The sequence below is a fragment of the Dipodomys spectabilis genome, unplaced genomic scaffold, assembly GCF_019054845.1.
Source record: "Dipodomys spectabilis isolate Male_0828 unplaced genomic scaffold, ASM1905484v1 ptg000595l, whole genome shotgun sequence".
Taxonomy (NCBI): Eukaryota; Metazoa; Chordata; class Mammalia; order Rodentia; family Heteromyidae; genus Dipodomys; species Dipodomys spectabilis.
This window is the reverse complement of record NW_024871272.1, coordinates 236,216-250,297: the sequence shown is the minus strand read 5'-3', so window position 1 is coordinate 250,297 and position 14,082 is coordinate 236,216. Positions and strand designations below refer to the sequence as shown.

At 47.7% G+C, this 14,082-nt stretch overlaps 1 protein-coding gene and 1 long non-coding RNA gene across 3 annotated transcripts in view; one reads left to right on the top strand and one right to left on the bottom strand.

The window, feature by feature from the left end:
• The window catches only part of LOC122100698, a 23,440-nt gene extending 22,063 nt beyond the window's left edge, over positions 1-1,377 (bottom strand). Inside the window, exon 1 of the long non-coding RNA XR_006146233.1 lies at positions 1,312-1,377. This is a non-coding gene — a long non-coding RNA (uncharacterized LOC122100698). The remainder of the gene's footprint in view (positions 1-1,311) is intronic.
• Positions 1,168-14,082, top strand: Lztfl1 (leucine zipper transcription factor like 1). 2 transcript variants are annotated; one of them, XM_042671054.1, is made up of 10 exons: positions 1,168-1,365; positions 3,122-3,246; positions 4,189-4,383; positions 6,870-6,930; positions 8,513-8,584; positions 9,798-9,858; positions 9,946-10,028; positions 10,849-11,025; positions 12,274-12,377; positions 13,267-14,082. In XM_042671054.1, the coding sequence occupies exons 1-10, from the start codon at positions 1,363-1,365 to the stop codon at positions 13,283-13,285; spliced, it is 900 nt and encodes a 299-aa protein (XP_042526988.1). In that variant the 5' UTR covers positions 1,168-1,362; the 3' UTR covers positions 13,286-14,082. The 2 variants fall into 2 exon arrangements, with proteins under 2 accessions (XP_042526988.1, XP_042526987.1); XM_042671053.1 differs by having other exon boundaries at positions 9,798-9,863; positions 9,951-10,028; positions 13,267-14,081.

The window sequence follows — 14,082 nt, the reverse complement described above, 5'->3', positions numbered from 1 at the left end:
CCTACGAAACAGGGCTCACCTGTTAGCTACCTAAATGCCTCCTGTTTCTTTTCCCAGCCTGCTAAGTGAGCCCCCTTGATGGACTAAATGCACTCAAACGGGGGGGGGGGGGGGGGCACAACTTGGAAATAATCTCTGCCTACAACAACTTTTCTAGGACCTGAGTGTCTTAAAACACAGTGGTCTGATGATTCCTGGGTGGCCGGCGTAACCAATATTTGCAGATTCTAACTATTCAAGTTAGACGTCATCCATCAGAAAGCCAGGGGAGAAGGGAGAGGGTGAGGCTGGCAAAGTTATTTGTCAAACAAGCTTCTCTGGTGATTCTAGAGTCTGTTTTTGAATTCATTACTCTTTCGGCCAACCTATGTTTTTGCAGTTATTGTTAAAGCAAAGAGGTGCTAAATTAAGAGACTTTTGCCAGCAGCCCAAGGGGAAATAATACACAGAGTAAGGGTTTTTGGGGGGCTATCTGGAGGTTGGAATGCTCACAGGTCAACCTGTCTCAGACAGGTAGAAACCCTGAGAAAAATAAAGGTGTATAGATCCCACACCTTATACCCTTGAGCGGTGAAGTCTGAAATGTGTACATGTCACTTGAGGCGGGGGGTGGGGGGGGGGGCCAGATTGGGGGGGGAAGGGATAGGACAAAACTACGGAAAGAAAGGTGCTATTGACCAAGAAGCCTGGCACTCATAACCTGACTTAGGGAACTGTAACCCCTCAGTACAGCTACTTAATGACAGCAACCACAACAATAGAAACGTATTTATATACTGTTTTGTAGAATCTCTTTGTACAACTACTTAAAGACAATTTTTTTTAAATGGTAAGCACCTGCACAACACCTTAAAAATAATAAAATCGTGATTAAAATAAATTATTTGTCTACTAAATAATAACCATAGTCTGAAATTCGCAAAGACCACCCAACCATCCTGAAGCGCGCATGCGCACTGGGGACCTACCATGCCCCCCCCCCCCGCCCGGGTTACCAGGGGCAACGGCGGCCCGCCCTCGCGGTCAACGTGCACCACAAGGCGGGACTTCCGGAGGCAACGCCAGCCAATTGGGCACGGCGGAACGAGCTCGGTTCGCAGACGCTTTCCGCGCCGCGTGGTCCTCACGGACCAATCAGAAGCCCGTAAAGCCGCGCGGGGGGCGGGGGGAGAGGGCCGGCGGCCGCGCGTCCTCGCGCCTCCGTTCCCATTAGCAACCGGAGGCTTCCAAACAGCCTCCCGCTCCCTCCGACCACTGTCGGTCCCGGCTAGCGGAGGGGACACGCGTCAACGCGGCGGGCAGGCGACTCACCTGGTGGCTCCCGCCGGGCTCGGCTCGGGGCTCCTCCCCGCCGCCGCCGCCATGGTGAGTACAGCCGAGGCCCCCGAGCAGCGCCGGCTCGCCCGTGACGGCGGGGCCCCGCGGCGGGCCGCTGGGCGGCGCAGGCTCCGGGGAAAGCCCTCGCCCCGAGTCTCCCTGCGCGCGGGCGAGGCCGGGCCGCCCGGACACCCCTCCGCCCTGCGGGTCCGGCGGCGAGGGGGTTTGGAGGAGACGGCGGGGGGGCGCATGCGCACACGCACACGTTTGGCCTGCCCCGCAGGTGGCGGGCTTTGAAGGGACGTTCGCGCATGCGCCCACGCACATCTTTGGCTCCCTCGGTCCCGCCTTCGCCTCTGACAGGTGGCCGGTGTTGAGGGGGCCTTCGCGCATGCGCACACGCACATCTTTGGCTCCCTCGGCCCTGCCTTCGCCTCTTTGACGGGTGGCCCGTCTTGAGGGGGCCTTCGCGCATGCGCACACGCACACCTTTGGCTCCGCCTCTGACAGGTGGCCGGTGTTGAGGGGGCCTTCGCGCATGCGCACACGCACACCTTTGGCTCCGCCTCTGACAGGTGGCTGGTGTTGAGGGGGCCTTCGCGCATGCGCACACGCACACCTTTGGCTCCGCCTCTGACAGGTGGCCGGTGTTGAGGGGGCCTTCGCGCATGCGCATACGCGCACTTCGGCTCCCTCGGCCCCGCCTTCACCTCGGCACAGGTGGCCGGTGTTGAAGGGGCCAGGGAGAGGAGGGGGGGGGTGTCTTGGTGGGACATTCGCGCATGCGCGCACGCACACCCGCGCCCCCCCACCTTCGCTCATTCACAGGTGGCCGGTGTTGAGAGGGGGCGTTCACGCATGCGCACACGCCCCCCACACTCAGGGTTGGTCCCCCCCCCTTCCCCCAGACTTGAGTTCAGTGCCCCAGCTTGCCTTATCTCCGCGGAGGATCACAGTTGGAAGCCAGCCTCGGCAGGAAAGTCCCTGAGACCCTTACCTGCCAGTGAACCACCAGAAAGCTGGAAATGGAAGGGTGTATCCTGGAGGAGGAAAAAGGGGGGGGGAAAGGTTAGGGAAAGAGCCCAGGGCCCGAGCTCAAGCCCCAGGACCGGCGCCAAAACAAACTAAAAAAGCAGACGTGGTATGCATTTGACGCTATGTTGGGAACGAACCATACAACTGGGGCGGGGGGCGGGAAGGGGGGACCTGGCCCCAAAAGAAAGACACTCTATCTGACTCACAGAACTGCAACCCCGCTGTACATCACCTTTATAGTAACAATTTAAAAAAATTAATCCAAGAGTTCGAGGAGCTTGGGGAGGAGAATTGCAACTTCATAAAGTTGGTCAAAAGAATCCACCTTTCCAATACGGGATCTCTTCATCTCAGGGTCCCCCATTCATGGCATTTCTTCCAACCCATTTAAAAAATTTCTGCCACTGAGATCTGACACTCAAGTGACTGCGCTTCAGCGTTGCATGGTCAAGACCATGGATCTACTTCCCTGCACCCAAAAATGAGTAAACTCTCACCAAAGGACAGACCAGCCAAACAACACCAGCAAGAAGCCTCTGGACACCCTAACCCAAACCAACTTAATTGACATCTACAGAGTATTTCTAGCTTTTGGTGTGCTTAATTTGAGATAAGAGTTTTACAGACTTCCCTGCCCAGGCTGGCTTCAAACTGGGATCCTTAGGTCTCAGCCTCCCGAGTAGCTAGGATGACAAGCACTTGGCCTTTCTGTGTATTTTTGTTAGTTTGTCAGTTTTTCATGACTAACAACTTACTTCTGTTTTCTTAGGCAGAATTGGGTTTAAATGAACACCACCAAAACGAAGTTATTAATTATATGCGCTTTGCTCGTTCGAAGAGAATCTTGAGACTCAAAACTGTAGACTCCTGCTTCCAAGACCTCAAGGAGAGCAGGTATCAGGGAATTCATTCATTCTTTTCTTTTTCTTTCTTTTTGGTGCTGGTCTTGGGGATTGAACTCAGGGCCTAGGCATTGCTCTTAAACTTCTTTTGCTCAATGCTTACACTCTACCACTTGAGAAACAGCTCTGTTTCTGGCTTTTGGTAGTTTATTGGAGATGAAGAGTCTATGAACTTTGCTGCACTGGCTAGTTTCAACCCATAATCCTCGGATCTCAGCCTCCTGAGTAGCTAGGATTACAGGCATGAGCCATTGGTTCCCAGGTTTCAGGGAACTCTTAAGGAAACCAACTAAGAATGTGGATCCTTTCTGGTGATGGGTATGGAGACGCTGGGGCGGAGGTTCTGACAATCCATTTCTAAGATTATCACAAAGGTGCAAGTTATCATACACAGCTAAGAGTAGGTTAACAATGCTATAATTGATAATGGGGGTCATTTTTGTGGAGTAGGATGGGTTTTTTAAGTTATTTTTTTTTCTTTGAGTCCCAAGAATACTAAATATTTAGTGAGAGATTGTTACCATTTATCCCTCACAGGTGTTTACCAACATGTGCATTATTCAGACAACCAGTAAAATGCCACAGAAATAATAGAAAAAAAAAGGTGAAACCGTTTGTGGTGACTTATAAGTTGTTAAATGAAATAGGACAAATTTAGATTTAAATTCTTACTGAAAAAGTTAAAGAATAGGTAAAATTTTAAAACATACAGGAATGTTTGTCAACATGCATGTTTAAAGAATGTGCCACAGTTTGGCCCATTGAATATGAAATTTGACCTTAATTTCTTTCCCATCTGCTTTATTGCCAAAGAAGACAGTTCCTAGAGAGCTTTTTACCTGTAATCTTTTTAGAGTTCAGGAATATGGGTTGGGATCTGGTAAGTTGCTTTTCCTGTGTATGTAGAAGCTGGGATCCCGCGTGTTTTTCTCAGGCTGGTGGAGGAGACATTCACCGCAGACGAAGTCTCCGAAGTCCTGAATGGGTTGCAGACCGTGGTCCACAGCGAGGTGGAGTCAGAGCTCATCAACACTGCTTATACCAATGTTCTGCTCCTGCGGCAGCTGTTTGCACAGGCTGAGAAATGGTACCTAAAGCTACAGACAGACGTCTCGGAGCTAGAAAACAGGTAAGAGAATTTGTACCCACAGTGGTACAGTCAGGGCATGACATTGCTGCTTTTCTTCTTGGAATACTGGGGCAAGAAACTTTGGGTAGGCTAGCACAAGGTGCTGAGCAGTCTCTTGGGCACTATTCAGCCTCTGTGTGTCTGTGTATTGGTACTGGGCTTAATCTCAGGGCCTGGGTGCCATCTCTTAGCTTTTGTGCACACTTAGCTTTTTCACTCAAGGCTAGTGCGCTGCCACTTGAGCCACAACTCCACTTTTGGCTTTTTTTTTTTTTTTTTCCTAGTTATTTGAAAATAAAAGTCTCATGGACTTTCCTACCTGGGGTGGCGTGAAGCTGAGATCCTCAGATCTCAGTATTCTCAGTAGATATGATTACAGATAGGAGCTACGGACAGCCAGTTTCAACATACTTTAAAAAAGACCTCTAAAGCATACAAAGTTGTGTTCACGCACCATTAATTGCTTATAGCAGCTCTTGTTGCCTTGGAAAGTATTATAGTCAGTCTTTATAATCAGCTAAGAAATAAAGACTACGTAATATGTAAGGAGAAATTAATTCAAACATAATAATTACCATCAGTCCAAACACGTAGCATTACAAGCTTATTTCTAAGTTATTGCATGTAAAACTCCTATATCTATTTTTTTTTTGGGGGGGGAGGTCCAGTCGTGGGGCCTAAACTCTGGGCCTGGGCGCTGTCCCTCAGCTCTTCAGCTCAAGGCTAGCGCTCTACCACTTGAGCCACAGTGCCACTTCTGGCATTTTTCTTTTTGTTTATGTGGTGCTGGGGAATTGAACCCAGAGCCTCATGCATGCAAGGCAAGTGCTCTACCACTGAGCCACCTTCCCAGCCACTCCTATGTTTATCTTTAAAATACAAAAGGTTGGTTGAAACGTTGTTGAGCCTAACAATGTTGGAGGGCACATTTAGTTTTACAAACTACAGTAAAGGCAGCAAAACTGGAACTGCCTGTAAGAAAAAGCCTATCAGCCAGGCTATAATATAGCCTGTGGCTGACGCCTATAATCCTGGCTTCTCAGGAGGCTGAGATCTAAGGATCATGGTTCAAAGCCAACCCAAGGTAGGAAAGTCCGAGAGATTCTTTATCCAATTAACCAGCAAAAAGTGGCATAATGGTATAGACTGCCAGCCTTGAGAGCAAAAGCGAAACGATCGAACTGAGTCCCTGAGTGAAGAAAAACTCAAGTCCCAGCGAAGAAAAACCCACAAGAAATAGAGAAGGGTGGCAACTCTGCCAGGCATGCCACAGCAGAGTCACCCATGCTGGCTCCCTCAGAGTGCCGACCAACACTACAGGGAAGGCAAATCACTGACCTCGTGCAACTGGGAGGTGACCAGAGAAGACTTGGAGACTCGGGTTTTAAAGAAGCTTAGAAGAGTTATTTGTCAGCTTTACTTTCTCTTTGCAAACCATCAGGTGGCGCCCTCACCCCATCTACATTTCCTAGGAAGATGAGATGCTATTTTCAGGAAATGTAGATGAATTTCATTTTCTGAGAGGGCTTTATTAGAAATCAGATAGTTAGCAAATGGTGTTTATTATGAAATAAAGTGATCTCTCCAGGCACCTCAGAGATACAGACACTCAGAGAAATACAGATTCACTTGTGTATTAACATTAAGCTTTATTGCTAGCAGTCTCTTATTATATGTGTAACAGGACCATAGAGGCTCAAGCCTGCGATCCTAATTGTGAGGCAGAGACTGGGGGATTGCAGTTTAATGCCAATTTGGGGAGGATAAAAAAGCCATTATGAAGAGCCAAGAGGAGTTTCATTTTGACTTAGTGGCTGGGAATGGTAATGCATGCCTGTCAAACCAGCAGCACATGGAAGCAGAAATAGAAGGATCACGGTCTAGGCTGGCCCAGGCATAAAGCGAGACCCTCGTTCAAAATTATCCAGTGTGAAAAAGGGCTGGCAGAGTGGCTCAAGTCATTTGGTATACTACCCACTTAGCAAGGCCCTGAGTTCAAATCCCAGTCACACAACACAAAGTGCCGAAGATGATTCAATTTGCATCCACATCTAGTGAGTCCATTAAAGATTCTCAACCATTTGTAACTATTATTTACTTCTTGTTGTTGCTGTTGGTTGTAGGGCTTGAGTTCAGGGCCTGGGCACTGTCCCTGAACCTCTTTGTGCTTACGGCTCTCTACCACTTGAGCCACAGCACCACTTCTGAGTTTTGAGGGTTAACTGGAGACAAAAGTCTCATGGGACTTTTCTGCCAAGGCTGGCTTCAAATTACTATTCTCAGGTCTCAGTCTTCTGAGTACTTAGGATTACAGGCATGAGCCACCGGTGCCTGGCCCTATTATTTACTTTTGATGTTGTAAAGTTTGGTCTAATTTGTGTTCTTTAGCTTATGATAGGTTGGTTCCAGTGATTTTTATTAGTCTTTTGTTCTGCTAAAATATATTGTAAGTAAATATTCTTCTTTGTTTGCTTTTTATCCTCAAGAGAATTATTAGAACAAGTTGCAGAATTTGAAAAATCAGAATTTACATCTTCAAATAAAAAGGTAATTTTTGGTCATCCTCAGCCTGTCTCTCTTAATAGTAAGTATTTAAAATGCTGAAGGCCCTTAGACATTTGTAGGGTAGCTGAGAACTTTCAGGTTAACAGTAGAATTCACAAATTGCCTGTGAGATTTTGAGACAAAAGAAGTTTGGAAGTAACTGTTAAAAACGTTTTTGTCTATTATTTCTCTCCCTCTCCCTACAGTCCATTCTGAATCTCAGCCAAGCAAACTATTCACCCAGCTGTTATACAGCACTGGCTTCCGAGTGAGGCAGACCCAAGTTTAAATCTTAGCTTTGTTGTTCCCCAGCTTTGTGACCTTGAGCAGGGTATCCAAGGTCACATGGAGGCAGTAGTAGTAATTACTTGTCTTTCTCACATTGTCTTTCCGTGTGATGCTACTTAGCATTCCATTTCACAGGTACACTATATCCCATCTCTGTTGTCAAGACCTGAAAGACTGCTAAGTTGAACCCACACACAGACACATAGAAATGCTTCCTGGTAAGGCCTGTGGCTCATACCTGCAATCCTCACTACTCAGGAGGCTGAGATCTGAGCGTCGCAGTTCAAAGCCAGCCTGGGCAGCAAAGTCTATGAGCCTCTTACCTCCAATATACTACTCAAAAGAAAACCTGGAAGTGGTGCTGTGGCTCAAGTGGTAGAGCACTAGCCTTGGGCAAAAGAAGCTCAGGGACAGCGCCCAGGCCCAGAGTCCAAGCACTAGGACTGACAAAAAAAAAAAAAAATGCTTTCTGTTGATGCCTTTGGGGCTTATTTTTGGCTGAGAAAACTCCCAGGATCAGAGGGCATGGATTCTTGTTTTTACTACATTCTATACAACTGTCAGGGTATCCATATGAAGTTAGTGTTCATCTGTAGCATAAGCCTTAATCTCGGCAGTATTGCAACTTTGAGCTCCCTCCCTTCCTCTCTCTCCTCCTCCTCCCATACGTATTTAAAAGTTATAGGCCAGGCATGTCCTAGGCACTGGGCCATATTCAGAATAAACAGCAGGAGCCCGGGGCCGGGAACCTGACATCTCGGTGGAAATGCTTGTGTAGCCGTCTTCTGCCCGGCCATCTTCGGCCGGGCACCGATTCAAAGCCAACCTGGGCAGGAAAGTCCGTGAAACACTTTTTTTTTTTTTGGTCGGTCATAGGGCTTGAACTCTGGGCTTGGGTGCTGTCCCTGCACTCTTCAGCTCAAGGCAAGCGCTCTACCACTTAAGCCACAGCGCCACTTCTGGTCTTCTAGTGGTTTATTGGAGATAAAGAGTCTCATGGACTTTCTTGCCCAGGCTGGCTTTGAACCATGATCCTCAGATATCAGCCTCCTGAGTAGCTAGGATGACAGGCGTGAGCCACCAGCGCCCACCATGAAACTCTTATCTCCAATAAACCCCAGAAAACTGGAAGTGGTGCTGTAGCTCAAGTGGTAGAGCTCTAGCCTTGAGCTGAAGAGCTGAGGGACAGCGCTCAGGCCCAGAGTTCAAGCCCCACAACTGACAAAAAAAAAAAGTACACATGATGACACATGCTTTACTCGAGTCACCACAACTTGAGCTCTTTCTTTTGTTTCAGCCCATCATAGATATCACAAAGCCAAAACTTGTTCCACTTAATGAAGGCGGAACAACAGAACTCCTAAACAAGGTAATGTGGTAATCTCTAAGTCTGCACAAGGGTAGTCGTGGGTGGAAGAAGGTCGTAAGTCTACCGCAGAGTTTGACGAGACGGTGCCCAGCTGGCCAAAAAACAGCATGCTTGCCTTCTCTCATCTTTCCATGATACAGTGAAGAGATTTCTTTTTGTCAGAAGTGGGGCTTGAACTCTTAGGTCTCGGCGCTATCCCTCAGCTCTTCAGTTCAAGGCGAGTTGCTCTTCCACTTGAGCCACAGCGCCCCTTCCCATTTTCTGGTGGTTCATTGGAGAGAAGAGTCTCTAGGACTTTTCCTGCCCAGGCTGGCTTTGAACTGTGGTCCTCAGATCTTAGCCTCTTGAGTAGCTAGGATGACAGGCGTGAGCCACCGGCATCCAGCTTAAGAGGGTATTTTTTTTTTGGACAATGTTTATTGATGGGCTTTTGAATTTGTGATCCATATAATATCTAGGATTTTTTAAAGTTTCTAAACATGATCAGAATCCAATTTTTCATGATTCCTATATTCTCAACATTCTGCTAGAGATAAAACAAAGACTCCTACCTGATAATAATACCTGGACTTTCACGGTCAAAAATCTGGTAGTTTCACTGGAAGGACAGAGCCAAGATAAGAGAATCCCTTGTGTTCTGTGCCGTCCCAGGGGTGCAGTGATCCAGGTGCGCCTTGGAGGGGAAGGCTTTACTCTGTCACAGAGAAGAAAGGAAGGACTGTCAGGCCAAGGAACACAGTAGTCCGAGTCCCCGCTAAGCAGTGCTTGAGTACATTGAGAAACAAGACCGGACAGTCACACGGGGCTCTCATGTCCTGGCTGCCCTGTCTCCATCAGAACCCTTCTGGCTTGAGCAGGTGCACAGAGTTTACAGATGTGGTGTGTTTGGGATGAGCGATGCAGGAGCTGGAGGTCAGCAGCCGGAGGAACGGAAGGGGCGGGGCTGTGGAGAATGGCTGAGGGAAGGGCTGACAGAGGGGTGGTGTGTTTCAGGGAAAAGGGGCAGGAAGTCTTAGAGCAGAGCTTACTCCAAGGTGTCTAGGCTGGTGGGCCGAGAGAAACTGAGATACTGCCGCTGACCAGGGCATGCGGGTTTGATTCTTGTTTTTGGAGTATTCGTTTTGATTGTATTTAAGTTCTGAAGTGAAACACTGAATTTCAAATAATTTCCGACTCTGAGTTACAATAATGAGACTTGAATTTCCTCACCAAGGAAATAGTGAGGCTACAGGAAGAGAATGAGAGGCTGAAATCAAGGCTGAAAACCACTGAAACGCAGGTAATTGAGAGTTCCCTTCACAAAGTTAGCAACGACCGTTACCTCAATATTAAGTACCCAGTGTGCTCTCTCTAAACTTGGTTACAGGCTACAAATGCACTGGATGAGAAGTCCAAACTAGAAAGGGCACTTCAAGATTTACAACTTGACCAAGGAAATAAGCAGGTGAATTCAAGTTTGAGCTATCTTACATTTTCTAAGTGGAAAGAAGTTAAAAGTTTACAATTAAGTCCTACTTCATCCTCCCCTCCCTCTCCCTGTCCTCACCCAGTAGGAAAAATGCCCATTTCCTGCCCCGTATTGGAGACTTAAAATCTTGAAAACAAACACTCAGTCATCATTATTATCTGATCATGTTGTCTTTTAAGTAATGCCTGAAGCATACACCTGCTGAATTTTTGATAGAAATGTTATTTTGTGGGGTTTTCCTACTACCTAGACCATCTGAAAGAATTCAAATTTTTTTTTGGTCGGTTGTGGGGCTTGAACTCAGGGCCTGAGCTTCTTTTGCTCAAGTCTAGTATTCTGCTACTTGGAGCCACAGCACCACTTCCAGTTTTCTGCTGGTTCATTGGGGATCAGAGTCTCACGGACTTTCCTGCCTGGGCTGGCTTTGAACCTCGATCCTCAGATCTCAACTTCCTAAGTAACTAGGATGACAGGTGTGAGCCACCAGCACCTGGCGATTTTTTTTTTTAAACGAAGGATTTTTTTTTTTAGTTTTCAAAATGAAACTTCGTTGCCATCTTAACTCGTATGCAGGTGTTGACACCTGCTCCATTCCTGGCAGACTGGGATGCACGTCATTCCTAAGTCACATTTCATACATTTACAAGTCAGTGACTGCTGAGCATTTGCTCAGCCCCTTGGGCCAAGGGTGCCCCGAGTCTACTGGTAACCCCGAGGGGACCGGCACTGCCCACAGCGCCTTCTAAAACACCAGATCTCGACAGGAAGCCATGCTCACCTATTTCCTTTTCCTAAGGACTTGACCAAGTCCCAAGACCTGAGTGACTTGGAAAACACAGTGGCAGCTCTCAAGAGCGAGTTCCAGAAAACCCTCAGTGACAAGACCGAAAACCAGAAGTCCCTGGAAGAGAACCTTGCCACAGCCAAGCACGACCTCCTCCGGGTTCAGGAGCAGCTGAGCATGGCCGAGAAGGTGCGGGCTGCATGCCGGCTGCGTGTGCTTGTGTCTGCTTAGCTGACGCGCGCAGCACTGCGGGACCCGGATGACGGAGATGAACCCAGGGCAGCTGTGTGCTCAGACAGCGGTTCTCGGGGTCTGTGAATGATGGTACTCGGGGCACAGGCACACTTTTTAAGTTTAGACCTTTTCTTGTATCTTTTTTTTTTTTCAGTTGGTCATGGGGCTTGAACTCTGGGCCCGGGCGCTGTCCCTCAGCTCTTTAGCTCAAGGCGAGTTCTCTATCACTTGAGCCACAGCGCCACTCCCAGTTTTATTGTATTACCTTAACGTTAGTTATGTACAGAGAGGAATGTCATTCTTCTTCTTCTACACCTATTTACAGTAGGGTGCTAAAGTTTAATTTTAAAAATCCTTTGCCTGAGTTCCTGGTTTAAGATTGCTCCACAAAATAAAGTGTAAAAGGTTGGCTTACGTATAAAACACCTTCATAGCAAGCTGGAGGCCCTGAACTCAACCTCAGAACTACTAAAAGAAAAAAAGAATTAATTATAATAAAAAATTTTCTTCCTAAAATACTGGCATTGCTCTGGGATTTAAAAAAGGATTATGTTTATTTTACCTAAAAGTTGGTTTAATACAGGTTCTGCTGGGGGTTGGGTAACAATGGAACAAGGATGAGTAATAAGTATATATGGTATCTTCTGTGTGTGCGCGCACACATGCACATATGCATAAATATTGGCTTAGTTGGATTTCATAAAGCTTTCTGATGTTTGGGATATAGTATACTTGAATTACTTTGCCAACATGTTATGGGGAAGTATTACAATTGTATTGGCTTCTCATTTGAAACCATGTTTTTAAACATTTAGGTAAATAAGTGCGTTTTGTAAGGAAATCAGAAATTAAGCAAAGAATCAGTAAGTTTAGAGCAAAATACTTATTTTTTGCTGGGTGCTGGTGGCTTATGTCTGTCTTCCTAAGCTACTCAGGAGGCTGAGATCTGAGGATCGTGGTTCCACGCCAACTCAGGCAGGAAAGTCTGTCTCTCTCCTCCAATGAACCAGTAGAAAACTGGAAATGGCAGTGTGGCTCAAGTGGTAAAGTAGTAGCCTTGAGCGAAAAAGCTCAGGGACAGCGCCCAGGCCCTGAGTTCAAGCCCCACGACTGCCAAAAAATTTAAAAATGCCTTTCCATCACACGTGTTATTCTCTGCGTAACTCTCTGTTAGTAACAGCTGGCATTCTTTTGCTTGCACAGGAATTAGAGAAGAAATTTCAACAGACAGCAGCCTATCGAAACATGAAAGAGATTCTCACCAAGAAGAACGACCAGATCAAAGACCTGAGGAAACGATTGGCAAAGTAAGGAAGCTGCTGCCCCTGTGCTGTGTGCACCCAGCACGCAGGCCCCAGGCCCAGGCTCTGCCGTGTGCACCCAGCACGAGGCCCCGGGCCCAGGCTCTGCCGTGTGCACCCAGCACGCAGGCCCCGGGCCCAGGCTCTGCCGTGTGCACCCAGCACGCAGGCCCCGGGCCCAGCGGGAAAGGCATCCGTAGACACTTCTCCTCTATGGGGTCTGCCCACTCCCACGTCATCTGCCAACCAGGGTTAGCTTTGTCATCCGTGGTTTTGCCTAGAAATTCAGCCAGCTTTTTTTCTTTATCACATTACAGAGTACAAATCAAAGTGTGTATGTGTGTGTGTGTGAATGCATGCGTGCCAATACTAGGGCTTGAACTTGGCTGTCCCTGAGCTTTTTCACTCAAGGCTGGTGCTCTACCACTTGAGCCACAGCTCCACTTCTGGCTTTGGTTGCTAATTCATCGGAGATAAGTGTCTCATGGATTTTCCTGCCTGGATTGGCATCAAACCTCAGTCCTCAGATGTCAGCCTCCTGAGTTGCTGGGATTACAGGCGTGAGGCACTAGCACCTAGCCAGAAAGTGAACTCAGCATGAGATCTGGTCTCACAGGAGCTTCCCTGACCCGTAACTCACGTCGTCACTGCTGTGGATGTTGAGCTGAGGGTGGTACTCAGCCATCTGGGATCTAACTGCTGAAGAGAGAGCACTGAGTCCCATCCTAACTCCTGAACATACCCAACTCCTCCCAGTAGTGACCCAGAAAAGAGAGAAAATGGTACCCTGCAGCACGACTGCGCTAGCCGCTAGAGATGGTCAGGCAAACCTATCTGACAGCTATTAGGAGAGCCGGGACCAAAGGCCTCATGGCGGTGCTCGTTTACATTCCAGATACGAGGCTGAAGACTGACTGCCGCCTGAAGATGGCCCCAGAGCCCGCCACCTGGCCGTGGAGCCGCCCCTCCCGCCGCGCGCGCGTGTTCCGAAGTACTTTGTCATCTATCTAGCCTCGCTCCTATTTTTCTAATATTGAAGCTTTGCTTTTAATGCTTAGAATGAAAGTTCTTACTTTTCAGTTCTCTTGCCAGAAGGGGCTGTGCGCTCAGGGTCCGCAGTCTCCGTGTGCATGCAGAGAACAGTTCCGTGCAGAGGGGCTTAGTCTATGTGTTCAGCTAAAGAGTGTCTTTTTAAAAAAAAAAAACAAACAAACATCCTAGAGAAGCTGGTATGCCTCTCATCATCCATTCCCCAAAGGTGAAAAGAAGCAAGAGTGGTCCAAGATAGCGATTACAAATAAATCTTATTTCTGTTTTTGAAAATGAAATTCCGAATGCATTTACTCTTGCTTGAGCATGAAACAAGGTTTGGGAAATGCAGATCATGTCTATTCTAAATAGGGCGTTTGGTTTGACTAACTCTAAGGCAGATAACAACAGTGAACATGTGTGGTTTTGCTCTGTCTAGCCGAAGGATGTTTCAGCAGGGGCCGGACAGGCATCTTAGGCAGCCGGACTTATCACTTGAGTCTGAGGGGAACTCAGATCCCCCCTGTACCTCTACACTTTAGAAAACAAATGGACTCAGAGAAATCTTTTCAACTTGTTTCCAGAATATTCCTTTAAAGTATATGCTTAAGAAAACAACGACAAGGGGCTGGGAAGGTGGCTCAGTGGTAGAGTGCTCACCTAGCATGCATGAAGACCTGGG